The sequence below is a fragment of the Hippopotamus amphibius genome, chromosome 1 (genome assembly GCF_030028045.1).
Source record: "Hippopotamus amphibius kiboko isolate mHipAmp2 chromosome 1, mHipAmp2.hap2, whole genome shotgun sequence".
Classification (NCBI taxonomy): domain Eukaryota; kingdom Metazoa; phylum Chordata; class Mammalia; order Artiodactyla; family Hippopotamidae; genus Hippopotamus; species Hippopotamus amphibius.
The window spans coordinates 4,531,887-4,548,634 of record NC_080186.1 but is presented as its reverse complement, the minus strand read 5'-3'; the positions used below and the strand labels follow the sequence as shown (position 1 = coordinate 4,548,634).

At 46.6% G+C, this 16,748-nt stretch overlaps 2 protein-coding genes across 4 annotated transcripts in view; both read left to right on the top strand.

The window, feature by feature from the left end:
• The window catches only part of DNAJC11 (DnaJ heat shock protein family (Hsp40) member C11), a 67,678-nt gene that overhangs the window by 29,120 nt on the left and 21,810 nt on the right, over positions 1 to 16,748 (top strand). For both annotated transcript variants that reach the window (XM_057695024.1, XM_057695018.1), the window contains exon 4: positions 4,934 to 5,035. In XM_057695024.1, coding sequence (XP_057551007.1) covers positions 4,934 to 5,035 — 102 coding nt within the window. The remainder of the gene's footprint in view (positions 1 to 4,933; positions 5,036 to 16,748) is intronic.
• LOC130828974 (nuclear receptor coactivator 5-like) lies at positions 8,418 to 11,316 on the top strand. 2 transcript variants are annotated; one of them, XM_057695045.1, is made up of 2 exons: positions 8,418 to 8,520; positions 9,243 to 11,316. In XM_057695045.1, the coding sequence occupies exon 2, from the start codon at positions 9,597 to 9,599 to the stop codon at positions 10,527 to 10,529; it is 933 nt and encodes a 310-aa protein (XP_057551028.1). In that variant the 5' UTR covers positions 8,418 to 8,520; positions 9,243 to 9,596; the 3' UTR covers positions 10,530 to 11,316. The 2 variants fall into 2 exon arrangements, with proteins under 2 accessions (XP_057551028.1, XP_057551020.1); XM_057695037.1 differs by having other exon boundaries at positions 8,425 to 8,520; positions 9,063 to 11,316.

Genomic DNA, 16,748 nt, shown 5'->3' with positions numbered 1-16,748 from the left:
TGTCACGTTAGTTCATGGTAGCAAAGTATTGGGTCTAATGGCTTAGGATTTTGTTCATCAAAAAAGGAAAATAGAGGGACTTCCCTGGTGGTCCAGTGGTAAAGAATCCGCCTTCCAATGCAGGGAATGCGGGTTCAGTCCCCGGTCAGGGAACTAGGATCCCACGTGCCTCGGGGCAACTAAGCTCACGCACACGCCACAGCTACGGAGCCCACAAGCCACAACTAGAGAGAAAACCTGCACACACACCACAACTAGAGAGAAGCCCATGCGCCACAGAGAACCCACACCGCAATGAAAGGTCCTGCATGCTGCAACTAAGACCCAACACAGCCCAAAAAAATGAAAAGAAATAAACCTATATTCTTTAAAAAAAAAAAAAAAAGGAAAATAGAATCCTGTTGAATTTACTAAATTTCTCCTCATGCCCCAGGATAAAGGTCTCTTGTGGTTTTTGTTTGTTTGTCTTTCATTTATTTATTTATTGGCTGCGTTGGGTCTTCGTTGCTGCGTACAGGCTTTCTCTAGTTGCGGGGAGCAGGGGCTACTCTTTGTTGCAGTGCGTGGGCTTCTCTTATTGCGGAGCACAGGCTTTAGTAGTTGCAGCTACTAGAGCCTGTGGGCTTCAGTAGTTGCAGCACGTGGGCTCAGTAGTTGTGGCTCACGGGCTTAGTTGTTTATGGAATGTGGGATCTTCCCAGGCCAGGGCTCGAACCTGCGTCCCCTGCATTGGCAGGCGGATTCCTGACCACTGCGCCACCAGGGAGGCCCCCTCCCTTGTGTCCTGAAGCCGAGGGTTGGTTACAGGTTTTCACGGCAGCAGTCAAGGCCTCTCGTCCGCATCCCCTCCTCAGAGTCTAGGTGTCTCGTTCCCGGCAGCATTGTCCCCACTCAGTGGAGCAGTGGGGTAACATCTTCCTGGCAAAATATCGCTTGGTTTCCTATCGCCAAACCAGATTATCTCCCCATTAGAAACAAGGAAAAACCCCACACACTGTCGTGATTATAAAAGTGTGCAGGCCGTCACAGATGGTGACTGGATAAGCTTTTATAGTCATAGTTTTTAGTAGACTAAGGGAGTCAAATTCTCCTCAGGCAGAATTGGCTTTTTTCGCATTGATATTAAGCCTGCACTGATGTTAAAAATGCCTTGAAGGAAAACTACAGGAAGGTACCTCCTCAGATAGTTACTCAGAAGAGATGTGTCGGTGGCTAACGTGTAATAGGAAAACAGCCCGCTGTTCATACCATGAAGAAAAAGTCTCGCTGAACTCGACTGCTTTCTGGAGCTGGTGTCCCCATCCCTTGCTCGAGGAATCCTGCAGCTGGTGGCTTGTTCAATGTGCGGGTTCTCCCGATTCAGCCACAGCCTCCACCCCAGGGAGGAAGCTGTATGCCCTTCATGGCATCGATAGTATTTTTAGATTATTAAACTTTTCCACTTGCTGACCGGTATCCATCTGCCATGTATCTGTTAGTCTAGACACACGAGTAGTCAGGGAGGGATGGAGGACACTGTTAAAGCCCCTGGTGTCTGGGACGCCTTTAATCCAAAGGTGTCGAAGCAGCCACAGACGTGGCCGTCACTCCTAACCCAGCTCTGTCATCATCCCTTTTCTGCTGGTGGAGGCTGAGGGTGAAATGGAGCTTTTATAGGTTGTGTCAAATATTGACCCTGTTTTCAGGCATTAGGTAGGTTTTGGGGCTTTGTCTTTTTCACTCTTTTTTTTTTTTAAACCTTCAAGAGACTTTGTCATTCTCTGGCAGGATTCCAAAGGAATGAGACGCAACCGTTCCCAGCTCGTAACACCAGCCATTCGCGTTCTTTAAGTTGCGGCGTTTGTGTGGATGCCCATGTTGCAAATGAAAGTGGCCTCTTCTTCAGAGTGGCGAAAGTCCAGCTTCAAGCTGTGCATGCTCAGCTGGCCTTGAGTCTGGTAACAGCTGGCAGGTGGAGAGGAGGGCACGTGCAGACATCAGGCTGCATCTAGAGGAGCGGCCCTTGGCCCAGGTCATCCTCGCTTGAGCTCTTGTCTGCAGTCCTTTACGTTTGTCCACATCTCACCTTTCCCACCTCTGTGACATCATTCTTACAGTGTCTAGGAAAGCCAGCCTGCATTAAGAGCTGTAATATGGGCAAGATCATGAAAACAAAGACAGAAGCTCCCACAGGTGGGGGGAGACTAACGAGACGTGTGACCAAATGCAGTCCTGGGTCCTGGATCAGATCCTGGGACGTGACACTGATGTTCGTGAAAGACTCTCGAAGTCCCAGATGGCTGCATTTAGTTAATCGTCGTGTACTAATGTTGGCTTCCTAGATTGACAGATGTTCGTTCCATGGTCATAAGACGTTAGCACTTGTTGGGGGGGGGGGGGGGGCCGGGTGAAGGGTAGACGAGAACTTTCTGTACTATCTTTGTAACTTCTCTAAAGTTCTAAATAATTTTCTAAAGTTATTCCAAAGTGAAAAGTTGACTCACTAGAATCAGAATTTTCAAACCAGATAGCACCTTGTATAGTTTTAACCTGCCTCAGTTATAGGAGGAAACTAAAGCTTAGAGAAGTGACTCACCTGAGGTCTACCGGGAGGTTCAGGTGGTGTCAGAGAGCCTAGGTCTCTTGTCCTCGTCCCACTGTTCCACCTGCTTGTACAGGTCTCTTTACAAAGACCTCACCTGCAGAGTAAGTCATCCTGGCTAGCACAGGATAGACCCATTTGGTAAGTGATCAAGGTGCACAGTACAGGCATATAGATTCACGGGCTGCATATGATACACTCTGTTGACGAAAAACATTGAAAATGTCTCATACTTCCCAACTGTAATACAGTTTCGGAGGCGTATATCTAAGGGCTACCGAAGAGAGGGCAGGTAACCTGCAGCTGGCTTAGCCTTCTTCCATTCTCCACCATGATGCACCCTGTGTAAAGAGGGTATAAATAGTAAAGGCCATCGGGGCCTGTGGAAGCTAGAATGAGATGCCCACCAAGTTCTTCACGCTCCAAAGGGGCCAGCCATTTTGACTTTGCAGTGAGCTCTGATTATATACCAAATGTTTGCAGAACTTCTCTGAAATAGACTAGAAATGGGATGACTTAACACCTTTGGAATATTTGCCTCTTCCCTGTCACAGAGTGTGGCAGAGAGAAAATCATTTGCAAAGCTCAAACAGCTAGAATTCCTGAAAACAAATCTTGTTCTGGTCTGGGACCTGTGGAAGAAGCACCCCATCAGTCCAAGCTGGGGTAACTTTGGGGAAGCAAAAGCACCTTAAACAGATGCACACGGGGACTTCCCTGGTGGTCCAGTGCTTAGGACTCCACGCTTCCACTGCCAGGGGCCCAGGTTCGATCCCTGTAGGGGAACTAAGATCCCTCAAGCTGTGCAGCACAGCCAAAAAGAAAAGATGCACACGGCTCAGTGTTTTTAAGAACCAGCAGAGTAAGCATGTCGCATTCATTAAGTATAACCGAAGATGTTTTTGTGAGGTCAGAAAGCAATCATTGGCGTGCCATTTGGACTTTCAGTTTGTTCTTGGATTGTGTTAACAGTGTTTTTATTTTAAAGCTTCCTTTAAAAGAAACACCTCCCCCTTTTTGGTAATTAACAATTTATATGGGAGAGGAGAAAGTTTTCGTTACTTTTTTTGTGTGTGTACTTGCTGAAAGCAATAGTGAACAAATTTCTCAGTTTTTTGGATAGGCCAGTTCTTTTATTTATTTTTCTGTATTGCTGAATAGTAAAATCAAGCTGCACAAAACCCCATTTATTGTAATATGTGTGTGTGTAGTATACACACACACACGTACATATGCATAGGTTTTTAGGAAGACACATAAAAAATTAGATGTTAGCCTGTGAGGAGGAGTATGGGGGAGTTGTACTTTTTACTTCGTATCTTTGTGTACTATTTTGATTTTTTGCTATAAGTATGCATTTTTCTTGGAATAATTTTTAAAATCTGTGATTTCCAAGATAGCTTTTTCTTGCATCACCTACCTTTGTCGGTGTTCTCTGCGCAGCCTCTCAGGACTGCCCCGTGTTTATCCCACTAATACAGGCTCAGTGCTGTTTGGCTTTTTCCCCCGTCACACATCCAGTGACTTTGGTCATGTCTGTCCTGCTCCCACTCTCTGTTTCTCACAGGTCATAGCATTCGGGGCCCTTGGAAATGATGTTGTGCAGTTTCCACGGGCGTGGTACCCAAGGCCCGCGTGGCCCTTCCCTGCCCATTTGAAATCTCAACGAGACTGTCGTGCTTTCATGGTGAGCTTGGAAAGGCTGAGGTCGGATGCCTTACCTCCTCACAGATCTGACGTCCCTCTGCATCCCCGAGGGCTAGTGTGCTCTGCCGTTTGGTACCTGAGTATTGTTTGTACTTGAGTATAGCTGACATTGTACATTCTGAGGTTCATTTCAGGTTGTAGGAGGAAGAGTCCCCTGATTCTTAAAACACCTAGACCTCATGGCTTAAGGTCCCTTGGTCCAGGAGGCTCAAAGGGCACCTCTGGTGGTGGCCCCGGTACACGAGGGAGAAGTGTCAGTGCTGTTGTGGAGGCCTCGCCTCTGTCTTGACATTTTTCAGCAGTGTTACCTGGGGCTCATTGGGAAATTCAAACCGTGACACTCAAGGTAATGTTTTCTCTGTAGAATTCTTGCAGCCTTGGAGATAAGTTACTAACATGAAGAAAATAACACTTGAGTCTCTGGAGAGCTGAGGGAAAGCACGACCTTGGGACTGAGCGGGTGTGCCAGTGAACTTGGCTTCACCAGGGACCAGGCCATCACATGGGAAGATCCCCACGTCTACCTGGCGGCTCTTGCGGTCCTGGGGGAAGGAACGGCAGGACACGGTGAACGGTGTCGGCTCTTGTGCGCCCTCCTCGCTTTCTAGGTTCTTTGCTGACTTCTCCTTTCGGTTCTGCCCGCAGGTTGTGGAAAGGAGGAGGACCCCGGCCGAGATCAGAGAGGAGTTTGAGCGGCTGCAGAGAGAGAGGGAAGAGCGGCGGCTGCAGCAGCGAACCAACCCCAAGGTGAGCCGGGCCGGTCCTGGAGAGAAGCGCTACAAGGCTCGGAACCAGACAGCAGGTCTGAGATAATTAGTGCAGCTGGCTCTGTATGGTAACAACTTAGAGCATTGTGCCTGTGGCATCTCCGAGTGCGGCATCTGCCTGGAAAGCTATCAGCAGAGCTGCTGGTGACGGCCCGGGGTGAAGACAGAACCAATCCCGTGGTTTTCCCGGAAGCCAGGCGCCTCCCAGGGCAGAAACGCGGCCTGGCTCTCTGAGACCTTTCCCTGTCATCCTGCTGCCCAAGCCCTTGACGTGTGACAGTCAATCAGAGGTCCATGTCAGGAAAGGACAGCCACCTACCCACACCCTGAGGCACAGGATTTCTTGCAGACCAGTTAGGAGACGGGGAGCCAGAGAACACAGAGGGTCGGGGGCGTTTCCAAACTGCATTAAGTGGGGGCCATGCTTTCACATGCACCCCTAGACAACGGCGCCATGACTAGCCGTCACCAGGCTGTTTCTGCAGCACTAAGGTGACCACTTTAACCTTCAGTCAAGTCCCTGATGGAGTTCGAGTCATGGAGCCCAGGGACACACCTGAGTCTGAAAGTTACTTTTCAGTCCTACGTGTGATCTCTTTTTCCTCGGATTTGTTAGGGAGGCAGGTTGTTCTGAGTGCGTGCCGTGGTCCTGTGGCACACAGGATGGCTCGGTGGATTTGAGGCACCTGTCACACTGAATGGCTAATGGAACGTGGCTCATGTTGCTGTTCAATGGTGGTTAATTAGGGGACTCAGCAGCCGGGCCCCATCAGTGTGGCTGGGATAGCCTGGCAGGCAGCCTGAAAATCTTCTAAAGAAGAAGAACAGATGCTAGCTTACAACTAAGACCTCTACAGCATTTAGAGGCCCAGATATTCAGAAGACTCCCATCTCTTTGACGCCTACATTTCAAAGTATCCCCCTTCGGTGGATGACGGCTTCAGTAATGCAGTTAATGCTGGCCAAACTGAGTCGGGGGGTGTGAGATGTTGAGAGGGTTGAAAATCCCCAAGGTGCCCCGAACTGTGCTAACGGGTTCCTTCCTCGGGTGTCCCAGCCAGTGCCCCGGAGGAGGTCTGGGTGAAGGGCAGCGTTAGCAGGTGGAGGTCGGGTCGGAGCCTGGCAGGAGCAGGCTGGTGCTGTGGTGTCTTTGCTTTGCTGGCTGGAGCTCTGGGGGAGAGCCCGTCACAGCAGCCTGAGCTCTGTGTCCCGAGATAAAACTGGCCGTCTGGGTGTGCGCAGCGACTGCTTCTTGGGATTCTATGGAAATGTGTCTCCAGGCCGTGCTTCTGTGGAATGAGGGAGCACAGCTGGGACCATTTCACACAAGCCTGCGAGATATTGTATGATTCCCACCACTTCGCTACTTCCACAAACTGCTGCCAGAGAAATAAGGCCTTTTCTGACCGGAAGTGCTGAGTGATCACCAGATGTCGGCTCTGCGGCATTTTGAGAAGTTTTGAGCTGGATCTTTTATTCCATTTCCGAGTGTTGTGCTTCACAAGATGAGCAGAAAGGTTTAGAATGTTCTCATCATAAGATGAAACGGGTGATCTCTTTTAAAAAGACCGCAGGGAGAAGGACACTTTTGACGACCGTGGGGCTCTGCGCTGGCCTGTCACCCGGGCCCGCACAGGGGGTCGCAGCTCGTAGGGGGCGGCAGACTGGGTAACCTTCGTGGTGCTGCTTTCTGCGGCGTTTCTCCATTTTCACCAGTAAGAGCTCATGGGGTAGGAATTTTGCAGGAGGAGTAGGTACTGAGAACAGACAAAAAGGTCAGGTGGGAAAACCCGTGGGTTGGAAACACTGGCCCTGACCGTGATGCAGGACCCAGAGCGCGCCCTTTGACCTGTGTGTAGTTTTCTCATTTGTAAAATGAGGATACACATCCTAACCACCACGCCAAGTTGCTAAATGACTGAAAAAATATGAAATAGGTGTTAATGTATTAGAGCAAGGCACACCTGCTACGTGAGTGCAGCGTGGTGCGCATCCCAAGGGGAGGTTAAGAACTAAATTCTGCTGCGGCGTCTCTTTCAGCTCCGTGTGGGGAAACCGTGGCTTGGTCGGGTGGCTCGTTGCCCTTGGTGGCTGGGTTAGGGTGGGGTCTGTCAGTTGGGTTCTGGAAATGGCCCTCTGCGGATACCATCCCCCTGCGCCCGTGGCCGAGGCCCAGTGGCGTCAGCGTGGCCAGCCACCTGTGAGTCCAGGCTTGTGTGAAGCACCGTGAACAGCGCTGCGGGGCTGGAAGGAATGAGTGCCGTGTCCATCGCCCGTGTGCGTCCCCTTCCCTCCCAGCCCTCCAGCCAGCGCAACACACGTGAGCACATGGGCTCCACACATGCTGCGGGTAGCACGGGAGAGCCTTGCAGTTGGCGTCCAGAGCTCTGGGTTCGGATTCCATGCTGCCCCCCACCCTAGGTTCTGCGCCCTGGGTCCAGACACTTCTCCAGCCTTAGCTCAGTTTCTCCCTGTGTGAAATGAGAAGTTTGCCATGAGGCCCAGTGCTTGGGGTCAGATCCTCAGACCGCAGAGTCCTTAGCTTAATTGTCTCTGTTTTCTCTCTTTAGGGCCATGTGGGAATAAATTCCTCTGTCTGTATTTCCTTCTGGAAAACACCAAGCTCAGGTTGCTGGGGTCCTAGGGTCCCCGGGGCCTTCCACATGGAGCTGGTGTGGGGGAGGGCATTTATGAGCAGACAGACGATGGGGTTCGTCTGCATCCTTGAAGGCCATGTGTGACTGAAATCTGACTGGACCACCCTGTCCTTCCTCCCTCCGTCTTGAAGATCCCTAAATCCCTTTTTACTTGCATCATCTGTCTCTGTTTCTTGCCTTTTAGAGACTTAAGATCATACGATAGGCCTGTTCTGTGCCATGTTCATGTGTTATTGTCTTTCCTTTCTTTTGTTAAAACCCATAAATCTCTCTCTGTGGATGGCAGCCAGTTTGGGAGTTGAACTTCTCGCTGCCTGCTTGATGAACTTGTACAGACCCCCTAAGAAGCAGGATGTTAAGTCAGAATTGTTCAGGGGGCTTCGTGGTCTGACTCTGAGAGTATCAGCTCCTTTCTTTCAGACCCTGTTACATAAGAGTTTCATGGAGGTGGTTACTGTATTCTCTGGACCATGCAGAGATTGACATAAACTTGCTGGTAAGACCTTCTCTCTGGTTTTAGAAAGCCCATCTTATCAGTGTGGTTCCTGTAATAGCTGAAAAACACAACTCAGCTTTCTCAGGGAAAAAATGTTAATGTATCAAGGAAGACATAACCATAATCCCAAAGTATTTTCATAAAGATGCGTGAGTACGTTACTCAATGATATTTAAAGGATTTTTTTTACAGATTTGTCTTGGTTGCCGTGGCTAACGGTTACAGCCATGGGAATGAGCCCGTGGTCGTGGCTTCAGTCTGTTCTGCGGAGGAGATTCTGATGTCGTAAACCGCATCCACTTGGCTGACAGGGTAATCGTGCAGAAGAGAGGCTGTCTGAACCCATATGCTTGTTGTGCTCAGTGGCAAAAAGGAGCAGTGTACCGCATGCAGAAGCGGGCTGCTGCTGAAATGGAAGAAACTGGGGCGCTGTCGCCTAGGGAGGAGGGTCCAGTCTGGGGAAGTGCTGTGCTGTAAAGTGGATCTTTGGAGAGGAGGAGGGGTGGCCAGTGACATGATGTAGAGAAAGCTATTTAAGTGCGTCGTGGCTGCCAGCATGGTGTCAGAATTAAAGGCTACAGGGGTGGGGTCGCAGGGATTGAATGGTTCTTAGAAGCCCCGGTAAATTTGAGTTTGCTTCTCCATAAGAGTGGAGAATGCGGGTTCCACCTTTGATCTCAGGTAAAATGGTCCTGTGGAGACGGTCTCACAAGAGCCACGCAGGTTCTATAAAATTAGCAGATTTCACATCGCCTCTTACCATAATTACCTTTTTTGGTGGAATTTTCAGTTAGTAAATAGTTACTATCGAGATTGCATTTGACAGAATTTTCTTATGTTATCCTTATGGCCAGATAAAGAAATATAAACACAAAAATAATCAAAATGGAACATTCCTGGCCGAATGGACAGTTGATTCTACTCAAATAGGGTTGAACAGTGCATCGTTTCCAACCTGGGAGAGAGGCTCTAACTTGACATGCTCAGAATTTCCAGAAATAATGTCAGCAAGGATGTGTTTGTCACATTCACAGATGACCCAAGGTGGAAGGACAAAGCCAAGATTCTGAAAGATGCCAGTGATCTAGAACGGAAGGGATAAATGAGCTGGCTGAGAGGAAGCGAGACAGGGAAGTGATGGTCTTTAATTGACTCCCTGGCTTAAGATCAGCAACAAGGAACAGAACCAAGAGCAGGAAGAGGCTTTGAGCCTGGTGTAAGAAACACAGAACAAGGCAGGCTGCCAGGGACTAGCCACACAGTGTGGCAGCGGGCTGGGGTGGGCATATGATGAAGATAAAAATAAGTTTTCTGGAGAAGCTGGAGGGAAGAGGTTCGCAGAGGCTACCTGAGGGAGCCCTGGAGGCACACCGAGGCCAGGATTTAAGATGTCTTTGTTGGTCAGACTTCATAGAAGACAACATGGAAGACCTTCGGTAGCTAAAAGGGAATATGCAACAGTCATAGGTCATCGGTTGCAGGATCATGGCCTCGTGGTGGAAATGATTCACCTTGCCTCTGAGTCAGGCCTCACTCGAGCACTCCAGGAAGTTAAAGATGATGGGTCCCCATTTTGTATTCTTGTTGAACAGTCTAATGTAAAACTTTCCTCTTGCACCGTAATTATGCTTCATGCGTCTATCAAAATACATCGTCACATGCCTCTGGAGGATGCCCTGGTGCTGGTGGCTAAAGAATATAGGAGACTTTTCAATAAACGGGAGCAGCAGGAACACACTGGCATTTCTCGGATGGCTGGAGATCTGGTAGATGACTTCTTGGCCAGGGAGTGCCTTACCAGCTACTCTGTCCCCTCGGGCATTCAGCATCTTCTCTTCCTGTTGAATGAAGGCCAACATTTGTACATGAATGAGCTGGACCTGCTCATCGACTACCTGAGGACCAGGAAAGGACAACTGGAAGGCTTTGAGATGCCAAGTCCTTTGGCCAGTAGTGATCACTCCTCATTCCAAGGCAGGAATAACCCCATCATGGGCAAGCCGCCTCCACTCCTTCCAAGCCCCGGAAAGAGATCCTTCCCAGGTCCTCCTCCCCCGGTTCCTGCCAAGTCCCCTTTGATAGGTGAGAGGCCAGGAGGTCTCCTTCCGCAGCCAGGATTGGTCAACCGCAAAAGTCCGTTTCCCCCTCCCCTGCTGCTGGCAGCCCCCTCCAAGAGGCCTGCTCCTTTAGGATGCCTCCCTCCCAAGCCTGCCAAGCATCCATTACTTGGGAAGAAACCAGACCTTTTAGCACCACCACCAGTTCTTTTGCAGTCGGTGCTGCACAGGCGGACAGTTCAACCTGTGACTTTGCTGAACTAAGGGAAGCTTCTCTGAGCTAGAAGAACAACATAGCTGTACCCAAACAGCAACCTCGCTCACTTCCAAGGACCAAGGCCCCTGATTGGCCTGCAGCACTGATGTCCAGGCAGTGGGTACAGACGTGGCATCCCTTCTGTCCCATACATAGTCCCATTGATGCTTTTTTCCTGTTTGGAACCTTTTTGTGCCAAACTAGATGTTTGTGGATGGTCGTTGTTATAGACGTTGAATCTTGAAATTGTTCAATTATATACATGTTAAAAACCAATGAAAACGTCTAGCTTTCATATACTGGTTGCTCCCTTTAAAAAAAAAAACAAAACTTTTTATTTTGGAATAATTTCAGATTTACAGCAAATTTGCAAAAATAGTACAGAGAGTTCCCTTTATCCATCTTCCCCTTAACATCTCACATAACCATGGCACACTTGCTAGGAAATTAACATTAATAAAGTAATATTAACTACACTACAGACTTTATTCATATTTCGCCAGTTTTTCTACTAATGTATAATTTTTTTGTTTCAGGGACCTGTTCTTGGGCACCTCATTGCATTTAGGCCCCTTTTAATTTTATTATGTTCCAGTTTTTTATTGTGAAATATTTTAATATATAGAAAATTCAAGTGAATAGTATAGTGAACACGCATGTGTTCTGCATCTAGATTCAGTAAGTGTTAACATTCTGCCACTTTTTAACTTATGTGTATGATGTATAAATAAAATTTTTTCTCAACCATGAAAAAAAATAAAGTTTTCTGGGCTGTTCACAGAGCCAGTGTGGGAGCAGAGCTGGGCCAGTAGGTGGTGCTCCGTCTGGGCCTGAGTTCCTTTGGGTCAGGACTGGCTGAGCCTGTGATGGCGTCTCATGGCCTCTGGGAAGGGGCTGGGCCCCACCTCTCCTACTCCAGGCCCAGCCTGTGATGCTGTCATTTGGTTATGTTGGGTCCTCCTGATCAAGGGACATCTAAGGCCGATGGGCACAAGAAGTCTACTAGTTTTTAAATACACATAGAATACCTTTTTGAGATATTTGTAGTTTTTAAGTGACAGGATACTCTAGTTTCAGAGTGTAAAGTGTGGGAGATTTTTTTTTTTTTTCTTTTTCTTTTTCTTTCTTTTTTTTTTTTTTGCTGTGTGTATGTCTAAGTAATATGTGTAAAACAGTTTAGAAAGTCATATAGTTACTAGGCTTATTTCAAAAACAAACAAACAAACAACAAAGAAAACCCAATTGGCCCTCCCCACCCCTCCTTGCAGACACCTGACTCCTGTTCCCCAGAGGCAGCCCCTCCTGTCTCTCTGAGCCCTTTCTTCTGACATTTCCTAGTATATCTTTTTTTTCTTTTTTCTTTTTTTAATTAATTTATTTATTGGCTGTGTTGGGTCTTCATTGCAGTGCACAGGCTTTCTCTAATCGAGACGAGTGGATTCTCTTGGTTGTGGTGCGCGAGCTTCTCAGTGTGGTGGCTTCTTTTGTTGCAGAGCACAGGCTCTAGGTGCATGGGGTTCAATAGTTGCAGTATGTGGGCTCAGTAGTTGTGGCTCATGGGCTTAGTTGCTCTGCAGCATGTGGGATCTTCCCAAACCAGTGATCAAACCCATGTCCCTGCATTAGCAGGCGTATTCTTAACCACTGCACCGCCAGGGACATCCCCCTAGTACTTCTAAGTTGCATATTTACGCTGTTCTCTTTTTTTTTTTTTTTTCTGTTTTAGTAACTATCTGTTGACCTCTTGCCAGAGAAGGATATAGTTCCCCCAGACAACACATTGTTTTCAGTTCACCCATTGTAATTATAATACCCTTTAGGGTTACATGGATATCCCTGTACAGATACTCAGTTGAGCCTGATGGTGGACTACAATTACCTGACCTTTCTTAATACGCTCTTCACTCCTTGATGTTAGTAGTTGTCTCATTTGGTTCCTTTGATTTGATTAGTTTCCTCTCAATCTGTCAGACACCTTGTATCCTGTCACTCTGCTTTTGCTCCTGGTAACACCCCCTGGAGCCCTCCTCCATCTTCCGCCATCCCAGTCCGGTCTAGACTCTGCTTTCTCAGCCTGCTGTCCAGCTGTGAGCTCAGGACCTTCCTCACTAAGTCCTCATCCCACACACTGGCATTGAGTGCCGGCCGAGAGGCACCGTTAGACACTGAGCAGAACAGCCCCTCCCTCTGGAGTTTGAATTCCCTCCAGCCCTTTCCTTGGTTGGCCCCCGCACCTCCTTCTTTTTGGTTTATCTTTGTGGAGGAAACACATTCCCCAGTTGCTCCTTTACACGAGATGCCTAAAAGTTGAATTTCTTTTCCATTTATTTCCATTCAGGTGTATTTTAAAAGAAAAAATAATTGTATATATATAATTGTATGTATGTAATTATATCTATAATTTTTTTCTTTTACTTGTATATGCGTACATACATAGAAAAGATTATGTGTAATATGCAAACTATAACATAGTAGTAAACACCGAGTACCCACTGCCTGACCCCCAGACAAGAACATTGGCCATCACTTGCATTCACTTCCACGTTCCTCTCCTTTTCCATCTTGCTGCCAGAAGGAAACACAATCCAGAAAGGCCCAATATGTGAATAAAAGGAATGTATGAAGAAAGAGAGAGAAAGAGAAGACAAATGTTAAAGAAATGATACAAGAAATTTCCCAGAACTGAAGACTCAACTTTCCAGGTGGAAAGGGTCCACGCCACACCCAGCGCAAGCAAGAAACTCACACAATCGTCCTCTTGCTTTTTAAATTTTGTTACAAATTGGATGTATGCTTAAGCAATATAGTGTTTCATTCTTATTGTTTTTGAGCTTTATAAAAATGGTACCGTGCTGTAGGTATTCTTCTGGGACTTGCCTTCTCCCCACCACTCACACTCTTCCGAAATTCTGTATGTCTCATGACACCGCGGCACCTCCTCTGTCATTGCTGGGTACACAGCTTAGCCATTCTCTGACCGGTGGGTGTTTGGATTGTTTCCAGGTTTTCACTATTATGAACGTCGCTGCTGTGAACATTGCTGTGCATGTTTCCTGTTGCACGTGTGCAAGGCTGTCTCTTGAGTGTGTGTGTGGTTGCACGTATGCACACACACCTCGATATGAAATTGATGGGTCATAATATATGCAAATGTTGCCATGTTATGACTTTGCATAATTCAAAGTCAAGTTTATACTTGATGCTAAGTGCTCTAAAGCATATATCTTTATACTCTGTGATATATGTGTGTGTGTAGATAGATATGCTTGTGAAGTGTATGTATCCTAACTTAACATTTGGTTGTTTCTCTGTTTCATAATAGGTATTGCTAATTTTTGTCTATTTAGACCTAAAAATTGGCAGTTTATATAATTCAACCAACCAATTTGACTGAATATTAAATTCCAGTCTGGAAATCATTTTTCCTCCGGGTCCTCAGAAGACCTTGTTCCGAGGCTTCTAGCTTCCAAGGTTGCTGTTGAGAAGACTGGTTCCAATCCCTGATTCTTGTGTGTGATGCTCTTTTCCCTCTTTGATTACCCTTAGGGTCTTTCTCTCTGGACTTTCATGATGGAGAATCTTGGGGTGACTGTCTCACTGATAGTTATAGCAGACCCTCCCGCCTGGAAAATTGAGTGGTCTTCAGTTCCAGAAAATTTTCTAGTATTTTTCCCCCCTCCTTTTCTCTCTTTTCACATATTCACATATTGGACCCTTTGGACTAGTTATCTCATCTTTTTTTTTTTACCTCTCCATGTTGCATGTTTTTCATTTAGTTCTTTTTTGGAGACTTTTTTTTCCTATTTTATTTTCCAGCCTTTCTATTGGTTTAAAATTTTTCTGTTTTTAATTTCTTAGACTTTCTTCTTCTCAGATTTGTTGTTTTTTTTTTAGTTCATGGAAAAGTAACAGGGCGGAGATTTGGCATCTGTGCTCTAAAGATAGATGCCCCGGGTTCAAATCCTGCCTCTGCCACTTAGCACCCGTGACCTTGAGCGAGAGACTGCACCTCTCTGTTCCCAGTTCTTCATCTGAAATGGAGATAATGGTACCTACTCACTGTTGATAAAAAGATTAAGTGGAAGAGTTCCTGGCACAGAGTAAGCGTTCATACATGTTTTTTATTATTAATGCAATATCTCTTATTTTTCTGAGGATATTACCTACAGATTTCTTGCCATTTTCTTTGGCATTTGTATTCTCTGCTTCTTTCTGGTTCTTTGTGATCTTAACTTGGTTTCAGACTTTCATGTTGGAGCTTTTCCTCAAATGTCTGATAACCCTGGGCTGTTTGCCATGAAGAGTGAGGCGGTGAGGCTGAGTGGACACTGCCCGTGCTTGGCCGGGCTTGTCCTTGATGGGCTTATTAACTCTGGGGTGTTTGGGTGGAACCTCATACGCACACCCACCCACCGCACCGAAGGTTAGTGTCTAAAGGCGTTTTCTTTTAAGAAGAAACCTCCAGTCTCCTGCCTGGCTGCCAGCAGTCTCATAGCTGAGTGGGGTAGGAAGTTGGGGGCGGGACTGTTCAGCGTGTCCTCTCCCCTCACCCTTGTTCTAGTACCTGCCCCATTCCCCTACAACAGTGCCTGGAATGCCTTCATGTGATTTCTCCAAAGAGCAAGCCTCTGTAACTTGGCTCTTTGGGGGAGTGGGCAGGGGTCCACTGTTCCCCGAGTCCTGGGGTACCCGGTCTCTCCAGTTCCTGACCAGCAGATGCTTAGGTTTCAGCTTTCTCTGCAGAATCAGTTACCATCTCTTCATCCTTTTCCAGTTTCTAAAAATCGGTTAACACCTCTTATCCATCACCTTTAGTTATCCTGTTATTTTTGTCTGTGGCTTGGTTGTTCCTTTATTGTTATTTTGGGAGGGAGGAGGATTTCAGGAGGACACTGAGATAAATGTATGTGTTTTTAATCCCATTAGTTTTAACCCATCCAAATTTATTTATTGGAGATAATTGCATTAGAAAAGACTATGTGTTATTTATCCATAATCATTAATGAGATAGAGGAACAAAAACTCTGTCAGCTGCAGCTTCTTTGTTTAAAAAAAACAATCTGGTAGCCAAGGGTTGGGGAAAGGGGGAGGAGGGGTGGGAGGAGGAGGTGGGTGCAGTTATAAAGGGACAGCTGGAGGAATCCCTGTGTGCTGGAAGTGTTCTGGATCTTGACTGTAGTGCTGGATACATGAACCCACATAGGTGATAAAATTGTATAGAATTAAATATACAACCACAAATGAAAAAATAAAAATAAACTGAGGCGCTCTGAATAATGTTGGTGGACTGTATCGATGTGGACTCTCTGAGTTTTGATACTGTAGTTTTGCAAGTTTTACCACTGCAGAAGGCAATACTCGGGGTGTCTTATTTCTTACAACTGCATGTGAATGTACAATGATCCAAATAAAATACTCACTTATTTTTAAAAAAGACTACCAGCTAGTTTATGGTTCCCAAAGCTAGTAAGTTAACTCAGCTACATCACAATATGTTCACCTATTAAAACTTCAGATTCTCAGGCTCTGCCTCAGAGCACATAATAGGAGTCTCTCAGTCTGCTACCAGGGAATCTGTATTTTTACAAGTCCTCACCCCAGGAATTCAAGTGGGGGGCTGAATTTGAGAAGTACTGCAGTAGTCTGCAGAGGAGAGGATAAAAAGGTATCTTTTTTACAGTGTTTTGTTAATGGTTAAAGAAAAAAAGGGTTGACTTATGAGTGGAATATTTGGTAGTCCAGGAAGATGGGTTGTAGTTTACAGGTTGGAATGTATGCTTACAGGTGGGATTTGGCTACGTCCCCTCTGTTTAGCTCCTTAAACCTTTGAATCTTACCAGTTTGTGATTTTCATTGAGCAGCTCCAAACTTGAAAAGCTAAGTCAGTCAGATTCTTTTGACAACCTGTGTTACACTCTTATGACCATGACCTGATTGAAGATAGTGTGAAACTGGGGGGTGTGTTCCCCATGGAGTCTGTTAGCTCAGGTATTGGGGAGGGGGGTGACTGTCCCATGCTATAGGTGGAATCTTCAGCTCCAAAACATTTCGCAAACGTCTCAGCTGAAAATCTGCAGCTGCTGCGTGCCCCACTGACAGTTTTTCAGTAGTATCATCATTGTTCGGAAAGGACTGTACGGAGCTAAACGATATGAAGCTCAAATTTCAGTGTCCACAAATAAAGTTCTATTGGAACACAGCACAGCTTATTCGTTTACAGATTTCCT